At 43.1% G+C, this 13048-nt stretch overlaps 1 protein-coding gene across 5 annotated transcripts in view; it reads left to right on the forward strand.

Annotated features, from left to right (window-relative positions):
- Nucleotides 1–11790, forward strand: part of CPNE1 (copine 1) — a 44851-nt gene extending 33061 nt beyond the window's left edge. For 3 of the 5 annotated variants that reach the window (XM_054218024.1, XM_054218025.1, XM_054218026.1), the window contains 10 exons: nucleotides 3395–3493; nucleotides 4692–4778; nucleotides 4882–4941; nucleotides 5119–5181; nucleotides 5337–5470; nucleotides 6110–6164; nucleotides 6243–6294; nucleotides 7673–7806; nucleotides 9578–9814; nucleotides 10598–11790. In XM_054218024.1, the coding sequence (XP_054073999.1) occupies nucleotides 3395–3493; nucleotides 4692–4778; nucleotides 4882–4941; nucleotides 5119–5181; nucleotides 5337–5470; nucleotides 6110–6164; nucleotides 6243–6294; nucleotides 7673–7806; nucleotides 9578–9814; nucleotides 10598–10714 (1038 nt within the window). In that variant the 3' untranslated portion in view covers nucleotides 10715–11790. The remainder of the gene's footprint in view (nucleotides 1–3394; nucleotides 3494–4691; nucleotides 4779–4881; nucleotides 4942–5118; nucleotides 5182–5336; nucleotides 5471–6109; nucleotides 6165–6242; nucleotides 6295–7672; nucleotides 7807–9577; nucleotides 9815–10597) is intronic. The other 2 variants (XM_054218029.1, XM_054218030.1) reach the window with 2 other exon arrangements.
- The last annotated feature ends 1258 nt before the right edge of the window (nucleotides 11791–13048 follow it).

A 13048-nucleotide genomic window follows, 5' to 3' on the forward strand; every position in this document is an offset into this window, starting at 1 on the left:
TAGGTTGCTGACACAGAGCGGACCTTAATGCCTCTATCAGATTCATCTGGTCGTGAGACCGGCAGGCTCGTCCCAACGCTTTTCCAGTCTGTTACAACTAGAAATTTGGGGTTGGGTCCAAACTGCAGTTCCTTGTGGTCTTGTATGTGGTGACTAGTTCTCTCTGGTCCTGGCTTAGGAAGGTGGTGGCAGAAGAATTACATCTTTTAGTAAGTTTCTACAACAGAAAACCTGATAGCAAATTAACTTCTTAATTTCTATTCTCAGCAATGCATTGATAATGCAAAGCAGTTAAATCCATACATAGTTCTATGTGAGTGTAGTATCTCTCTGCTTATCCAGCTCCTAACCGCTTTCCATTTGCAGAATTTTCCTGCCTCATCCTATCTGTGAAGAAATCTCATGCTGGAATTTTGATCTGAAAGGTTTAGCAAAAAGCATGCCTGCTAGTGTTTTTACTTGTGCAGCATGGCAGGTCCAACGAATTACTGAGGTTATTAACGTGGAAATAGATGTTCAGGTGCACTGGGCTTGTGCTGGGCTTGCTGGTATGTGGTGATGTTCTAAGTGGTGTTCGTGAGCTTTTATTGCTGGGGAATCAACAGTTTTGGGTCAGAAAGATGTCCTTTTGGTCCAAAAGTGAGCAGCGAACGTGGAAAGGAGATGGCAGAGAGATGCATCTTATCATTTGTCAAAGCTGAGATGAGATGGCATGGTTTATGCTTTCTATTAAATGAGGCTTTATTTGCTATAGTCCATAAAGATTTATGTGGGGTTCCTTTTCGTTTGTCTGTTCGTTTTATTTTGTTTTATTTGTTTGGTTTGTTTTGGGTTTTTGTATGTTTTCCAGAAGCTTTCTGCGCTTGGAATTCGGTTTGGAATGACCTGCTTCTTAGGTTAGATCTTTACTGTTAGTTCGTTTCAGCCAAAATTCTTGATGCGTGTGCAAATACTACTAAGTTTCACAACGCAGCTGCGAAAGAGGATTATACTGTTCTTGTGCTTGCAGGTTAGGGATGTCAGTCAGAAAGGGGAATCCAGGCTGACGGGCAGGAGTTTCAGTACAGCAATAAAGAATATAATATTGCACTGGTGTTTCATTTTTCATCTGATATTTGCTGCTCTGAACCTCTTGTTCCAAAAATTTATGTAGGAACAATTATGCATATAATTATGCAATAATGGTAGCTAGTGAAGGCAGAACTCCTTGCACTTCAGCACAGTGGAAACATTTTGATGCATCCACTAAACATCAGCTTTGACAGCTATGTATGAGGATTATGTACTGAATATGTGTGTGAACATAAATCTTCTGATCAAAATAACGATGCTACCTAGTGTTTCGGTAATTCTTTATTCATTGTAATGCAGAGTGATATTCTTCTTGTTCTGTATTAGGAACAGCTCAGATTTCTGACACAGCCTAATCTTCTCGACAGTTTTATTAAAAAATTAGGGGCAAATGAAAGTAATGTCTCTCCCTTCTAGTTATTTAAATGGAAGTAGCAAATGTGAAATTTGTGGATGTTGGTATTGGGACTAACGCTGCCAGCCCACGTGTTTGATGGCATATACATAAAGGCAGATAAGTTTTCTGTAAATTTTGAAAGTTCCTCCTGTAGATGAATGGGACCTTTTACCCGCTGACTGTATATTCCAAGCCTTGCAATGAATGTTGGATAGTTAATTCACAAAGAAACAATTAATCAGTAAATAACTATGTACAGTGTCCTGCAGTACTGCTAGCAAATTTATTTTTTTTTTTTTTTTTTTTAGCATCAGCACCACTCTTTGTACTGCACACAGTGAATCTTGGCCAGTTTTAGAAAAACCTTGCAGATAGAGGTTTGTTTTAAGCCGTATCATGCTGTGAACTAAGAGCGAAACTGGTCCTAAATGCAATTTTATTGATGTGGCTGAGAGGGGAGAGGAGGTGCGTGGAGGCAGCAGCCGCTGAATTCTCTGCAGCTCTCCAGGGAAGCAGACCGTGCACCAGGAGTCCACTCCCTGGCTCCTGCACGAGAGCCTCCTCCTTTGGCCTCCCTGGCGTAATTCAGTTGCTTTTGGGTGATGTTTGAACATCCGAATTGTTGAGAGGGGCGTAGTGGAGTTCAGGCAGGAGGGTGGGAGTAGCTTCATGGTGGAGCGTGCAGAAGAGAGGAGTGGGAAAGGTGATGGGTTGGGAAGGATAAAGGGGGAAAAGGGGGGCACAGTCTCTAAGGTGATCTCGTTTTCCCCTTAAGAGACTGAAGGACGACACAGTGTTTCCAATTTAGGTGGCTAGATTAGGCCATAATCAATGCAGCTTTTTGTACAGGTTTCCCGCTGATACCAGTGGAAGATCCCTAGTGCGTTGTGGTCCTAAAAGAACCCTGTCTCAAATTCAGATATCTTAGCCATTGAATTTGACGTCCTTATGGAGGTGTTATCCGTGTGTTCGTGTTGTCCCTTCATCCTGAGGAGAAAGCTGTCACTGTGGTTTTTACTGGAGTAACATTGGTTTCTTGATTACTAAAGGCGGATCTCATAAAGAGAGCTTTTGAATCTGTGTGGCATGTGAGCCTCACCAGGGGAGGAAGCAGCTGTTCGCAACTGTTTCTTGATTGACTGCTTCTGGAATTAACTTGTGTTCTGCAGTTGTGTGTATTGTGCATGTTATAAATGCTCCTTATAGCTGATTTTGTGGGGAACTATTGACAATATCCATCTTACTGTGTTTGCTCTAAGCCATTGTTATTAGCGTATTTTTATTTTTAAATGCATTACTCTGCTGCATTATCTAGTTCTGAAGCTTTAATGCTGATTTAAACATGACTGGTTATTAATTAAGTATTTATAATTTGGTTGGTAGAAGATGCAGAAAAAGACAGACTCAGTGCTCTGTGGAAATTGCAATTTCTTTGTAAATTGATGCTATTTCTGGACAGGAGGAAAGAGTATATTCAGAAAGTGTGTAGATGAACTTTGAATTGCTTCTTCCCATTACCCCAGTTTGCATATCTTGTCCTGAATGATCTTGCACTTAAACATCTGGGGTATGAAATGTTGGGGATTTTTGTGGGGTTTTTTGTTTGGGTTTTTTTGTTTTGTTTTCTTTTTTTTTTTGATCTCTTGTGTAACTGGGGAGAGCTTTTAATTAAAACTTTCACTGGGTGTACTTAAATGGGTGAGCAGTTGAACATCTTCCTTCTTCTGAGATTCACTCTGGGTGTCTGTGTTACTGTCGGGTTTCAGTTCGTGATTACGGGTGACACCGCCGCCTCAGATGGGATAGGGGAGTTCACTGGCATCGCTGCAGACCTGCTGGAAGCAGGAGGTCACGCTGCGAGCAGCTGCAGTTCTCCCGAATGCAGTACACTTTCCCATTGCGTGCACTCTCTCTCTGCTGTTCCAGGTACAGTGTGCAGATCACGACAGCGATGGGTCGCATGACTTGATAGGCACTTTTGAAACTAACCTGACTCAGCTGCAGAAAGCAGGTGACGGCTCTGCGGTGAGCTTCCTCAATCCCTCGCTAACTTAGGCTATAATTCGGTCTCTCACAAACCCTTTTTAATATTGACCTCAGAGATATATTTTTAGTTGCTGCCCCCAAAAGTGAATTTTTCTGTCTGTATCTTTGGATTACTAAGCCAGCATCTGGGAAGAATAAAAGCAGGTGTGGGAATTATATTGCTCTGTTTTCCTTGGGTACTGTTACCATTCCTGTTCCTAAAGACATCCTTGAGCCCATTGTCTGTTGGCTGCCAGCCACTTTTCCCCAGCAGTACAGCTTGCTTTTGCCACTGCTGAGCCAAGTGGAAATAAAGGGGCTTGTTGATCCTTTAACAGACGAGTCCAGAGGTAGGGCTTCTCCCAGATAACATTTGCGATTGAGCTGGTGACTCTCATAAGCGCTCCGTTCGCCTTTCTAGCTAACGGAGAGAAACAGTTATTCCAAGGGGCACTGTTCTTAGTCTTGGGCATCCAGTTTAGAATAAGTTGAATCATTTGCTGCTGGTGCCAGTTGCTCTCTGTTGTCTGCAGTGAAAACCCGAACTGTCGTTCTCGTGGAGATGTCTTGTCTGAATTCAGACAGATGAATCCGCGGATACAGAACATAGCCTGGGACTGCTTCCAGTTGCCAGCCAACTTGATTTCTGTGGTTGTGTTCCTAAAGCTGGTGGAAGGTTCTTGCCTTTTTCCCTAGCCCGTGTGAAATCGGAACTAATACGAGTGAAACAGAACAGTGAAAAACTGCCATTGGGAACCTGCAACCTAGGCTAAAAAATACCCTCCCCACCGGGAGATGCTGCCCCCTTGTCTTGTTTGAGTGCATTCCCATCCTTTAACTGAAAAATAACCTGATTATGTTAAGAGAAATGCTTGTATTTGTGTTCAGCTTTTTTTCCCTCTGATTCAATGACGCTGTTCCGTGATTGCATACAGAATAAGAGTTACATTGCTGAGGAGAGAGACTTTTCTGAGGTCTTGCCTCGTGTTTTGCCCAGTGCTGGTAGCAAAAGCTACGATTTAACTCGTCAGATAGCAGCCAAAGTAGTTGCAAACCTTTTTTAAAATTCAGTTTCAGAATTCTTCTGCGTATTTGGGTAATTCTGAAATTGTGTGATGTCTGACATCGTTTCAGTGATTTGTCCTGCTGTAAATGCAGATGTTTTGGAACTTGCTTCTTGCATGCTTGCTTTCTGTAGGTGGAATTTGAATGCATTCATCCTGAGAAAAAACAAAAGAAAAAGAGCTACAAAAACTCTGGCATTATTAGGATAAAATCCTGCAAGGTAGGAAGACTTCTGTTGTTTTTTGTCTTTTTTTAATTTCCTGATCATAATGAAATCTGTTCTTATGGGGAGGAAGTGTAACACTGTCTGCCTGTTTCTCTAGATCGAGACAGAATATTCATTTCTGGACTACGTCATGGGAGGCTGCCAGATTAACTTTACGGTGAGTTGTTTCCCAACCGCACATCTTGGTAGGTGACAAGAGCAATGAAGTTGTGATTAATACTTTTATTTGCAGAGTGAAGACTGCAAAAAACAAGTGATATTATATTTTTACTTTTTGTGATCAAGTGGCAACTTTAATGTAACTAGGGTTTCTTAAACTTCTTTTGAGAAATAGGTTCAGTCTATCGGTGGAAAGGATTACTACTTCTTAAACATGCATGTACCCCCGTGGGAAAAGGTACGCAGGCTTGTTTGCCTGTCCCTGCCTGTGTGCCTGGGAGGAAGGGAGCTAGGTGGGCCTGGTCTAATCCTTTGTTTCTGGGTATGGTTAATTCTTCTCATTTGCTTACGGTGATGCATCAATGACTTGCTGTCATCATCTTAATGGATTAGGTGGGTGTAGACTTCACTGGCTCCAACGGAGATCCCAAGTCACCAGATTCTCTTCACTACATCAGCCCAGACGGGATAAATGAGTACCTGATTGCCATCTGGAGTGTGGGAAGCGTAGTCCAGGATTATGACGCGTATGTAGCTGTCCTAACTCATCCAGCCACTGAACCAAAAATGTGTCAACAGCAGGTGTCAGTGATCACGGCTGACGGGTTGTTCCAGAGCTGTAGCATTTGAATGACTGAGATGCCACCTTTCCTTGGGAGATCCCTTTTCCCTTCCACTGCTTCCTCCTGCTTCTGTCGCTGCCAGGGAGGGCTGTGGCAGCCCTTTGTAATTTGGCTTATTTACTTGGTTTGTCCCTCCGGGTCTACTCTTTTATGGCCCTGGGCTGCTCTGTAATGCTGCTTTATCTGGTCAGTAATCCCTTGTTGCTGACGGTGCATTTCAAACATGAATGCCCTGTTTGATTCAATGGGAACACGTTTGTCTGCTCTGTCCTTTAGCCAGCCTATGGTTGGGTTGACTTTTTCTCTTGCTACTTTCAAACCTCCTTAGGGTTCTGTGATGTGCCGCACTGAGAGAAATTCTGAAACTGTCAAGCCCAAGCCTGAAATCCTTGGGTGACTGGCTGTGGGGAGCTAGATGGTGTACCCGTTCCTTATGGCAGGAATTGAACCTTGCTCTCCAGCTGCTTTCTGGGAATAAAACAGAATAGTGAGTTATTAAAGACTTGCTCTTTCTCATTTCTTGTTGTTGCCATTTCTCTTCAGGGACAAGCTGTTTCCTGCATTTGGGTTTGGAGCTCAGGTTCCTCCTAGCTGGCAGGTACGGCCTCCGCAACGCTGGGCAGTTGCTCTGTCTGTGTCTGCATGCCCTAACTGTTTGTAATGTCCCCTTTCCTAGGTGTCTCATGAGTTTGCTTTGAACTTCAACCCCAGCAACCCTTATTGTCAAGGTGAGGACACCTCTAGTAATATTTCACTGAGAGGGAGAGGTGTTTGAAGTGTTGTATTTCTTTCATAACTGGTGAAAAACAGATGCAGTGCCAAGACATGCAACAAACTAGATTTAGTCTCACCTGGATGCTGACAAGAGTGTATGTACGTTGATGCTGACTTCTGTGCGGTCTACATAAGCTCCAGTGAAGAGATCTAGATTTAATTTGAGTGTTAATCCATGCTGAAATTTTTGTTGCTGCAGTTTGGTTACTTCTGGTGTATTATAGGTAGCGGTGGATTCAGATCAGCAACGTGCCTGTGCTGGTCATGCTTCCAGGGTGACCACCTGCTAAGGCGGTTGGAGACCCTCGTTACTTCATCAGCAAAGTGTCTATGTTTGAATGTTATCTTTTAAAGGGTTGTATTAAAAACTTACTTTCTTTACAGCTGTCTTCTTTAGTGGAGGTAGTTTCAGCTGTTTTTAATGGCTGCTCTCTAAACTGGATTATGACCTTTTAGGACTAAGAACTGTCTCAGCATGCAGTGACGCAGAATTGTTCTTGAACAAGCATTTTTAACTCCGTTCAGTTTTTCTCTGTGGTCTAAGGCCAACAAAAATTGGAATCTGAGTTTCAGTGTTAAAATCCAAGCATTTCCTCGATCAGTTTGGCATTGTCTGACATTGGGATCTGTGTGTTTGCTCTTTAAGGGTGCCTGTGGAGTAGTTTTGAGAGGTACTGCACTAAAACCTGCATGGTGGACAATGCAAGCAGCAGTGGCACTTGAAATTCCATTGATACAAGCCAGGAATAGGCCAGTTTAGATGGATCCACAGAAGATTTGCACCGTTTAAAATCAGACTTTAAAAAAAATTTTGTTTAGTTAGCCTGAGGAAAGCTTCTTGCATAGGACAAGCCGTAGTGATTGCTATTTCTGTTACAGAAATGCCTGAATCCTGAATCAGGGATCACTATCTAACTTTCACACAAGGAAAATGAAAAGTTAGTGTTCCAGAGAGCTTCTGACCTTGTTGTCTAATTAGACTATAGGCAGTTAAACAAGATAAATTGGATGACAAGGTAGTCGTCAGTGTGCCTTCACCTGGGTTATTTTTCCCCACAACTTCCATGAGCTTTGTGATGTTAGAGGCACAAAGAGTGATGTGAAGAATGTAGAATGGGGGAGAAATCAGCAAATCCTGTCTCTGCAGATGTCCACTGGTTTCAGCCCTGTACTTTGTATATTTGCTGTTACCCTGCTGCTTACTTGCCCTTCAGGAGTTCACAGCTGTGTGAAAGTTGTTATCCTTTTGCCGTACTATTTCGTAATGCTTGTAAAATAATTACTGGAGAAGTTGTGAGGCTCTTGTGGCAGCTTGCCTGCCTTGTGTTACAGGGATCCAAGGAATAGTGGATGCCTACCGCCAGATCCTGCCTCAGATCCGACTCTATGGGCCAACCAATTTCTCACCTATTATAAACCATGTGGCAAGATTTGCAGCGCACTCGGCACAACAAGGAACTGCTTCAGTGAGTGCATGTCCTTTCCTGTAATCTGCATTGGGTTGGTGTTTCTGTTTTCCGTGTTCATGATGGGTTAGAATGGAACGGTAAAGTGATGTCGCCTTCCTTCCTCGAGATGCAAAGTTTGGTTCTCTCCTACTGGCCTACAGAGAGGCCGTTGGTACTCTCTTGGTACATATTGATATGTAGCAGACGTTGCCAGTAGTTTTCATTGCTCAAGTGATATTTATTTCTCTTTTTCACGGTTTGCTGGCATTGTACTTACTGTTGAAGTATGCAGGGGAGCTGTGTTGGCTTTTAGACCAGTTGGACTCAGTCAGCAGTTGCATCAGTCTAACCTCTCTTGCCGAGCTCCGTCACCTATAGGAAATGCATACAGTATAGAGGGGCTCTACATATTTTATTCCAAACAATTTTGCTCTCAAGAACCTACGCAAAGACCGCCTCCAAGAAAAATATCAGAGGGCTTGACTATCCATCCCACCATGGTGGCATGCAGGATCGGGCTATCTGGAGAGCCAGATTAACAAAGGAGTCTGAGAACTGTTAAATCAGTATGCTAATTGCATTGCAGAGCACCTGTGCTACCCTGTAGTTGTGTTGCATGTCCTGTTTGTGTGCTTGCGTGGCCAGGGCAGCTGTTAAAATTAAACTCCATTTCCTTAACATTCATTCCTTTTGCTTAAGGAATTCCTTATAGATAAAACTAATTCCATTTTGACAGACCAATCAGGAGGAGTTTTGGTGTACGCCTTGGTTCTTGCTTTATGGTCTAGCTGTTTCAGTATTTTTGGTTCGACTTATGTTTGTGTGTGTGTCAAAGATGTTTCCCACACTGAGGTGCTTGGTCTAAGGAGATCCATTTCTTAAATTTCTGAGGGTATTTTTTAGCTTTCACAACACTTGGGGGAATCTTCTTATTTCTTTATATGTTACGTATCTCTACTTTTTCTTACAGACAGAAAACTAACTATTTAAGTAAAGAACCTGTCAGTAATGGGGTACAACTGTAGTAACACTTGTGTTAACTGGGTTTTTGGAATGGGAAATGCACTTTTCTTTTCATTGTGTGTGTGTCGTTTTTTGTTTTCATTTTAAGTCTGTAGAAGGCTGCTGTAAAGCAGTGGTTGCTCGTTTCAGAACTAGGTGCTAAACCTTACCGTCTAGGAAAGGAAGGAAATGTTTAACACTTTACCATGCTAATGTATTGGGTTTGAGGTATTTTTTTTTTCTTTCTAGAAAAGTTCGTGTGTTCTTCCCCTCTTGTTATCTCTAATGTGTCTTTGTGTCATGACATTTGTCACTGCTGTGTTTTGAGATTTCTAATACTTTAAGTTATTGGTGACTAAAAAAGAAGGCTTTTTGAGTTACACTCTAGGGATATTAAATATTGACCTTTAACCTTTTTGAGATGTCAGTGAATAAAGCAGCAGTCATCAGTGAATTTTGTATGCTTTGTTGAAGCATACAAAGCTTTTGAAGCTTTGTTGATTTAGTAGTACTTTGCCCACCTCTAGTTCTTTCTGTCAGTTGATGTAGTTGTTCTTTATAACTTGAATTTAAGCCTTTATCCTTTTTCTAGTATAGAGTGCGCAATGAAAGGTGTTATGCGTATGAAAAAATGGGAATAAACATAAGTTTCTTTAATGTTCTGGTTTTGTCTTAGCCACAGCACCATCTGATTTCTTCCTTGGAGTAAGAAATTGCTCCATCAGCCTCCAGTTATGTGAGCTTTGATGTTGAACTCCCTAACTGGGTGCTTTCTAATGTTTTTCAGCAATATTTCATCTTGCTGATCATCACAGATGGAGAGATCACTGATCTGGACCAAACTAGGCAAGCGATTGTTAATGCCTCTAAGCTGCCGATGTCCATCATTATTGTTGGAGTTGGTGAAGCTGATTTCAAAGCCATGGAATTCCTTGACGGAGACAACGGTGTCCTGAAGTCCCTGACAGGAGAGCCAGCTGCACGAGACATCGTCCAGTTTGTGCCTTTTCGACAGTTCAAAAACGTAAGTTGTCTTTAACTTAGAAGAGTCCTGGTGCTGGTACATATGCAGATACTACATCTAAAAAAACCGAGCGCGGGTCTAGACAAGGCAGCAAGCTGCATGCTCAAAGTGCTGTCCAGGCGCTGGGAATTGAGATGTTTGCTTCTGCGTTCGAAACTGTGTGCCTCGTCACAGCTCTCTTGTAGCTTCTCTTAGAGCTCTCCTGTCATTGATTCTGTGTACTGTATCTTGACCGTTACAGAGTTAAAGCAGTAAAGGAGATGTTTTCTCTCCTGGGATGCAAACATTAGGGCAAGGAAATGAGATCATATTGTCAGTCTCTGATGTTGAGTCCCATCTTATCATTTAAGATAAGTCTTCCCTGCTGTTGAAAGCAGTCCTGTCGTTCCCCAGCTCCTCCCTACTTCCAGGGTTGGCACTAGCATTCCTGCATGTTGCACAGTGAGTTGGGTTGAAAAGTAGAGTCAAGTGAAAACCCAGGATAAGAGAAATTGTTAGTGGCTGGGGCAGTTTCCCACTCAGATCAGGGCCGTACAAAGGCTGTGTGAGCCTGGGCTTGAGGTGGTGGCAGTGCAGGGGTGGGAACAAATGATTTTTCGTCAGGTGTGCTCACCGAGACTGACTGGAAATGCTCTTAAAACTGCAGCAAGGAACTCTTGAAACAGGGAGCGAGATGTGGCAGGTGGGGGGGCTGCGCTCTGAATCTGTAAGAGAGTTTGTCACTGGGCTGATAAATCCTTTCTCTGCAGTATTTCTCATTTATTCTCCCTGTTCTTCTTGCAGGCTCCCCGTGAGGCGCTTTCCCAGATGGTTCTGGCTGAAGTGCCTAAGCAGCTGGTGTCATACTATAAGTGGCAGGGATGGCCACCAGTGAAACCACCGGAAATAAAGAAGGTGTAGATCGCAGCCTGGCCCTGGCTCTCCCTTGCACACTGTGGGTGCTCAGTGTCTCAAGTTTGTATCGTTCACACTAATTCTCTTACCCGCTTGCGCGCTGCGTCTTTGATCTTTCCTGTTCCTGATCGGAAGAAATGTAAATATGGAAAAACCACAACTGCTGGCAGTTTTTGTCACAGAAAAATAAACCTTGTTGGTTTTCTACCTTGCAACAGTGCCGCATCATACCACGCATCATTGCTTGACGTGGCCTGTCCGCTGCTTGGTATCAGCATGAGCATTGAGCTGCTCATGCAGCACTGCTTCAGTGCTGAGATTGGTAGGAGAAGTATTGCGATCGTGCTTGCTGTAATGATGCTTATCATGTGTTCCTTGATAGGTTTTTTGTGGTTGTTTTTTTTTTTCCTTCTATTAAGCTGCCTTGGGAATGGGGACCCTTCTGTCCTCATTGGTACCAAAATCTGTTGGTTGGATGCCTGAGGTAGTAGTTCCTGTTGTGCCTTCATAAAATGCCAGTATATTTTTATATGTAGAGGTTTATTTTTAAATTTCAGTAACCATACTTCACAATCGTCTTTTTAATCACATTTTTATATTGGCAAACTTTGGTTCTGGACGGCCTCTTGCTTAGAGCCATTGTTGCAATTTAAGAGCACTGCACTTTGCTTATTTGCTGGGGGGGATTAATGAGGATTAATCATTAGTTAATCAGAGGTGGGGTGGGATTAATGAGTCACATTGCTGGATTTTGAAAGTCACATTAACTGGAAACATTGAAATAGAGATGCTTTGAGCGATCCCTTCGTGTCACAGAAGTTAGGAAGTGAAGAAGTAACTGTGGAACTCCAAAGAGGTATTTCCTTGTCTGTTGTGAGGTCTGAAGTGTCAGAGGTGTGAAGTGTCTATTATGAGGTCTGAGGACTACGACAGGCACATGGTAGCAAAGCACAATTGTTTTGAGAGACTGGAGTTGATAGTTCATTTTAAAATAGAGATAAAGAAACTTGGGCTTGTCATTGCACTACAAGTGGTCATCACTTTCAGTTTCGTAAATAAATAATCTGCTTTGACATACATAACACGTCTGGACTCTTATTTCCTTTCTGGGCTTTTCCTTTTGTTTTCCGGCAGTGTGAATGTTTTGGTGTGTGGAAGGTCTTTGCTGTAGTGCTAGCCTGGTGGTGATTTCAGCACCTGAGTTTGCCTAGGTTGAGTGTCATCAGCTGCAAAAGCAGAGCAAGTTGTCCATCATCATCGGTTTTGTTACCTGTTAATCACTAAGACTGCCAGGCATATATCCTGCAGCCCTGTCGTGCAGTAAGATGAGCTGTTTCTTTACTGTGAGATTATGAAAGAACTTGTGTATTCTATCAGGTAAACCAGGAAATGGTGAGAATACATTGGAAGACTGCCTTGGTGATCCGGGCTATGAAACTGGTAGGTTACAAGCCCATGTGAAAGCAGAACCTGGGTTTGAATCCATGCCCTCAACTAGACTAGTTGTTCTGGATGGTATGTGTGACCAAACTAGTACGTAGCTTGTGCTTGAAGGGTTGTGGGTCTAGGACCGCTGCTGAGCAAAGATTAATTTATGCTATTTTTTTATTCAAACCTAGCTTTGACGACGATGCGTTCTCCCAGGCTCTGCAGGCAGCAGGGCTGTCTCTCCTGAAACACTCTGTCCTCTAGCCTGCAGCACCCAATTTTCTTGCACTTAGATTCTTGAAGGAAACCAGGCAACCTGCGTTCTTGAGCGGCTGCCTAAACTAAAATGTGTTACAAGTGTGGAAGAGAGGGAGGAAAACTGCCAAGTCTTCTCTGAGAAACTGCACCGTTGTTGAGAGCATCCTTTACTCATGTTTTCAGCTGCTTACGACCTGTCGGCAGAGCTCTCCTTCCCTGTATTAGCCGTACAAGAAACTAAGGCTGGTTTTTGTGTGTGTGTCTTTTTTCTTCTTTTTAATAAAGTGTTCTTTAAAGGATATTTACAGCAGTAGTTCTGAAGGCTTACCGGTCCCTTGTTTGGACCAAGAGATACTGGTGGCTGTGTGTAGTGCTTGGCTTCAATGAATGTTGTTTTTGGCAAGTTGTCAGCAGCACGTTGGGACTTTCCTTGGCTCCAGCCTTGAGGGGCAGAAGATGGGCTCTGAGCAGCAGAAATTGTAGTGGGAAATCCATTTCACCTGGCAGTTCCCACTCAGAAGGAAGAGAATGAATCTTCTGCCTCTCTGTGCTGGCTATGAGGAGTGGCGTCACTGTGTTCTGCAGCTAGCCGAGGTGTCTCCACGGGCTGGACTCATTCGTGGTAGGAGAGACCTTCCCTGTTTTGGGGAGGAA

The sequence above is a fragment of the Rissa tridactyla genome, chromosome 12 (genome assembly GCF_028500815.1).
Source record: "Rissa tridactyla isolate bRisTri1 chromosome 12, bRisTri1.patW.cur.20221130, whole genome shotgun sequence".
In the NCBI taxonomy this organism is placed as follows: domain Eukaryota; kingdom Metazoa; phylum Chordata; class Aves; order Charadriiformes; family Laridae; genus Rissa; species Rissa tridactyla.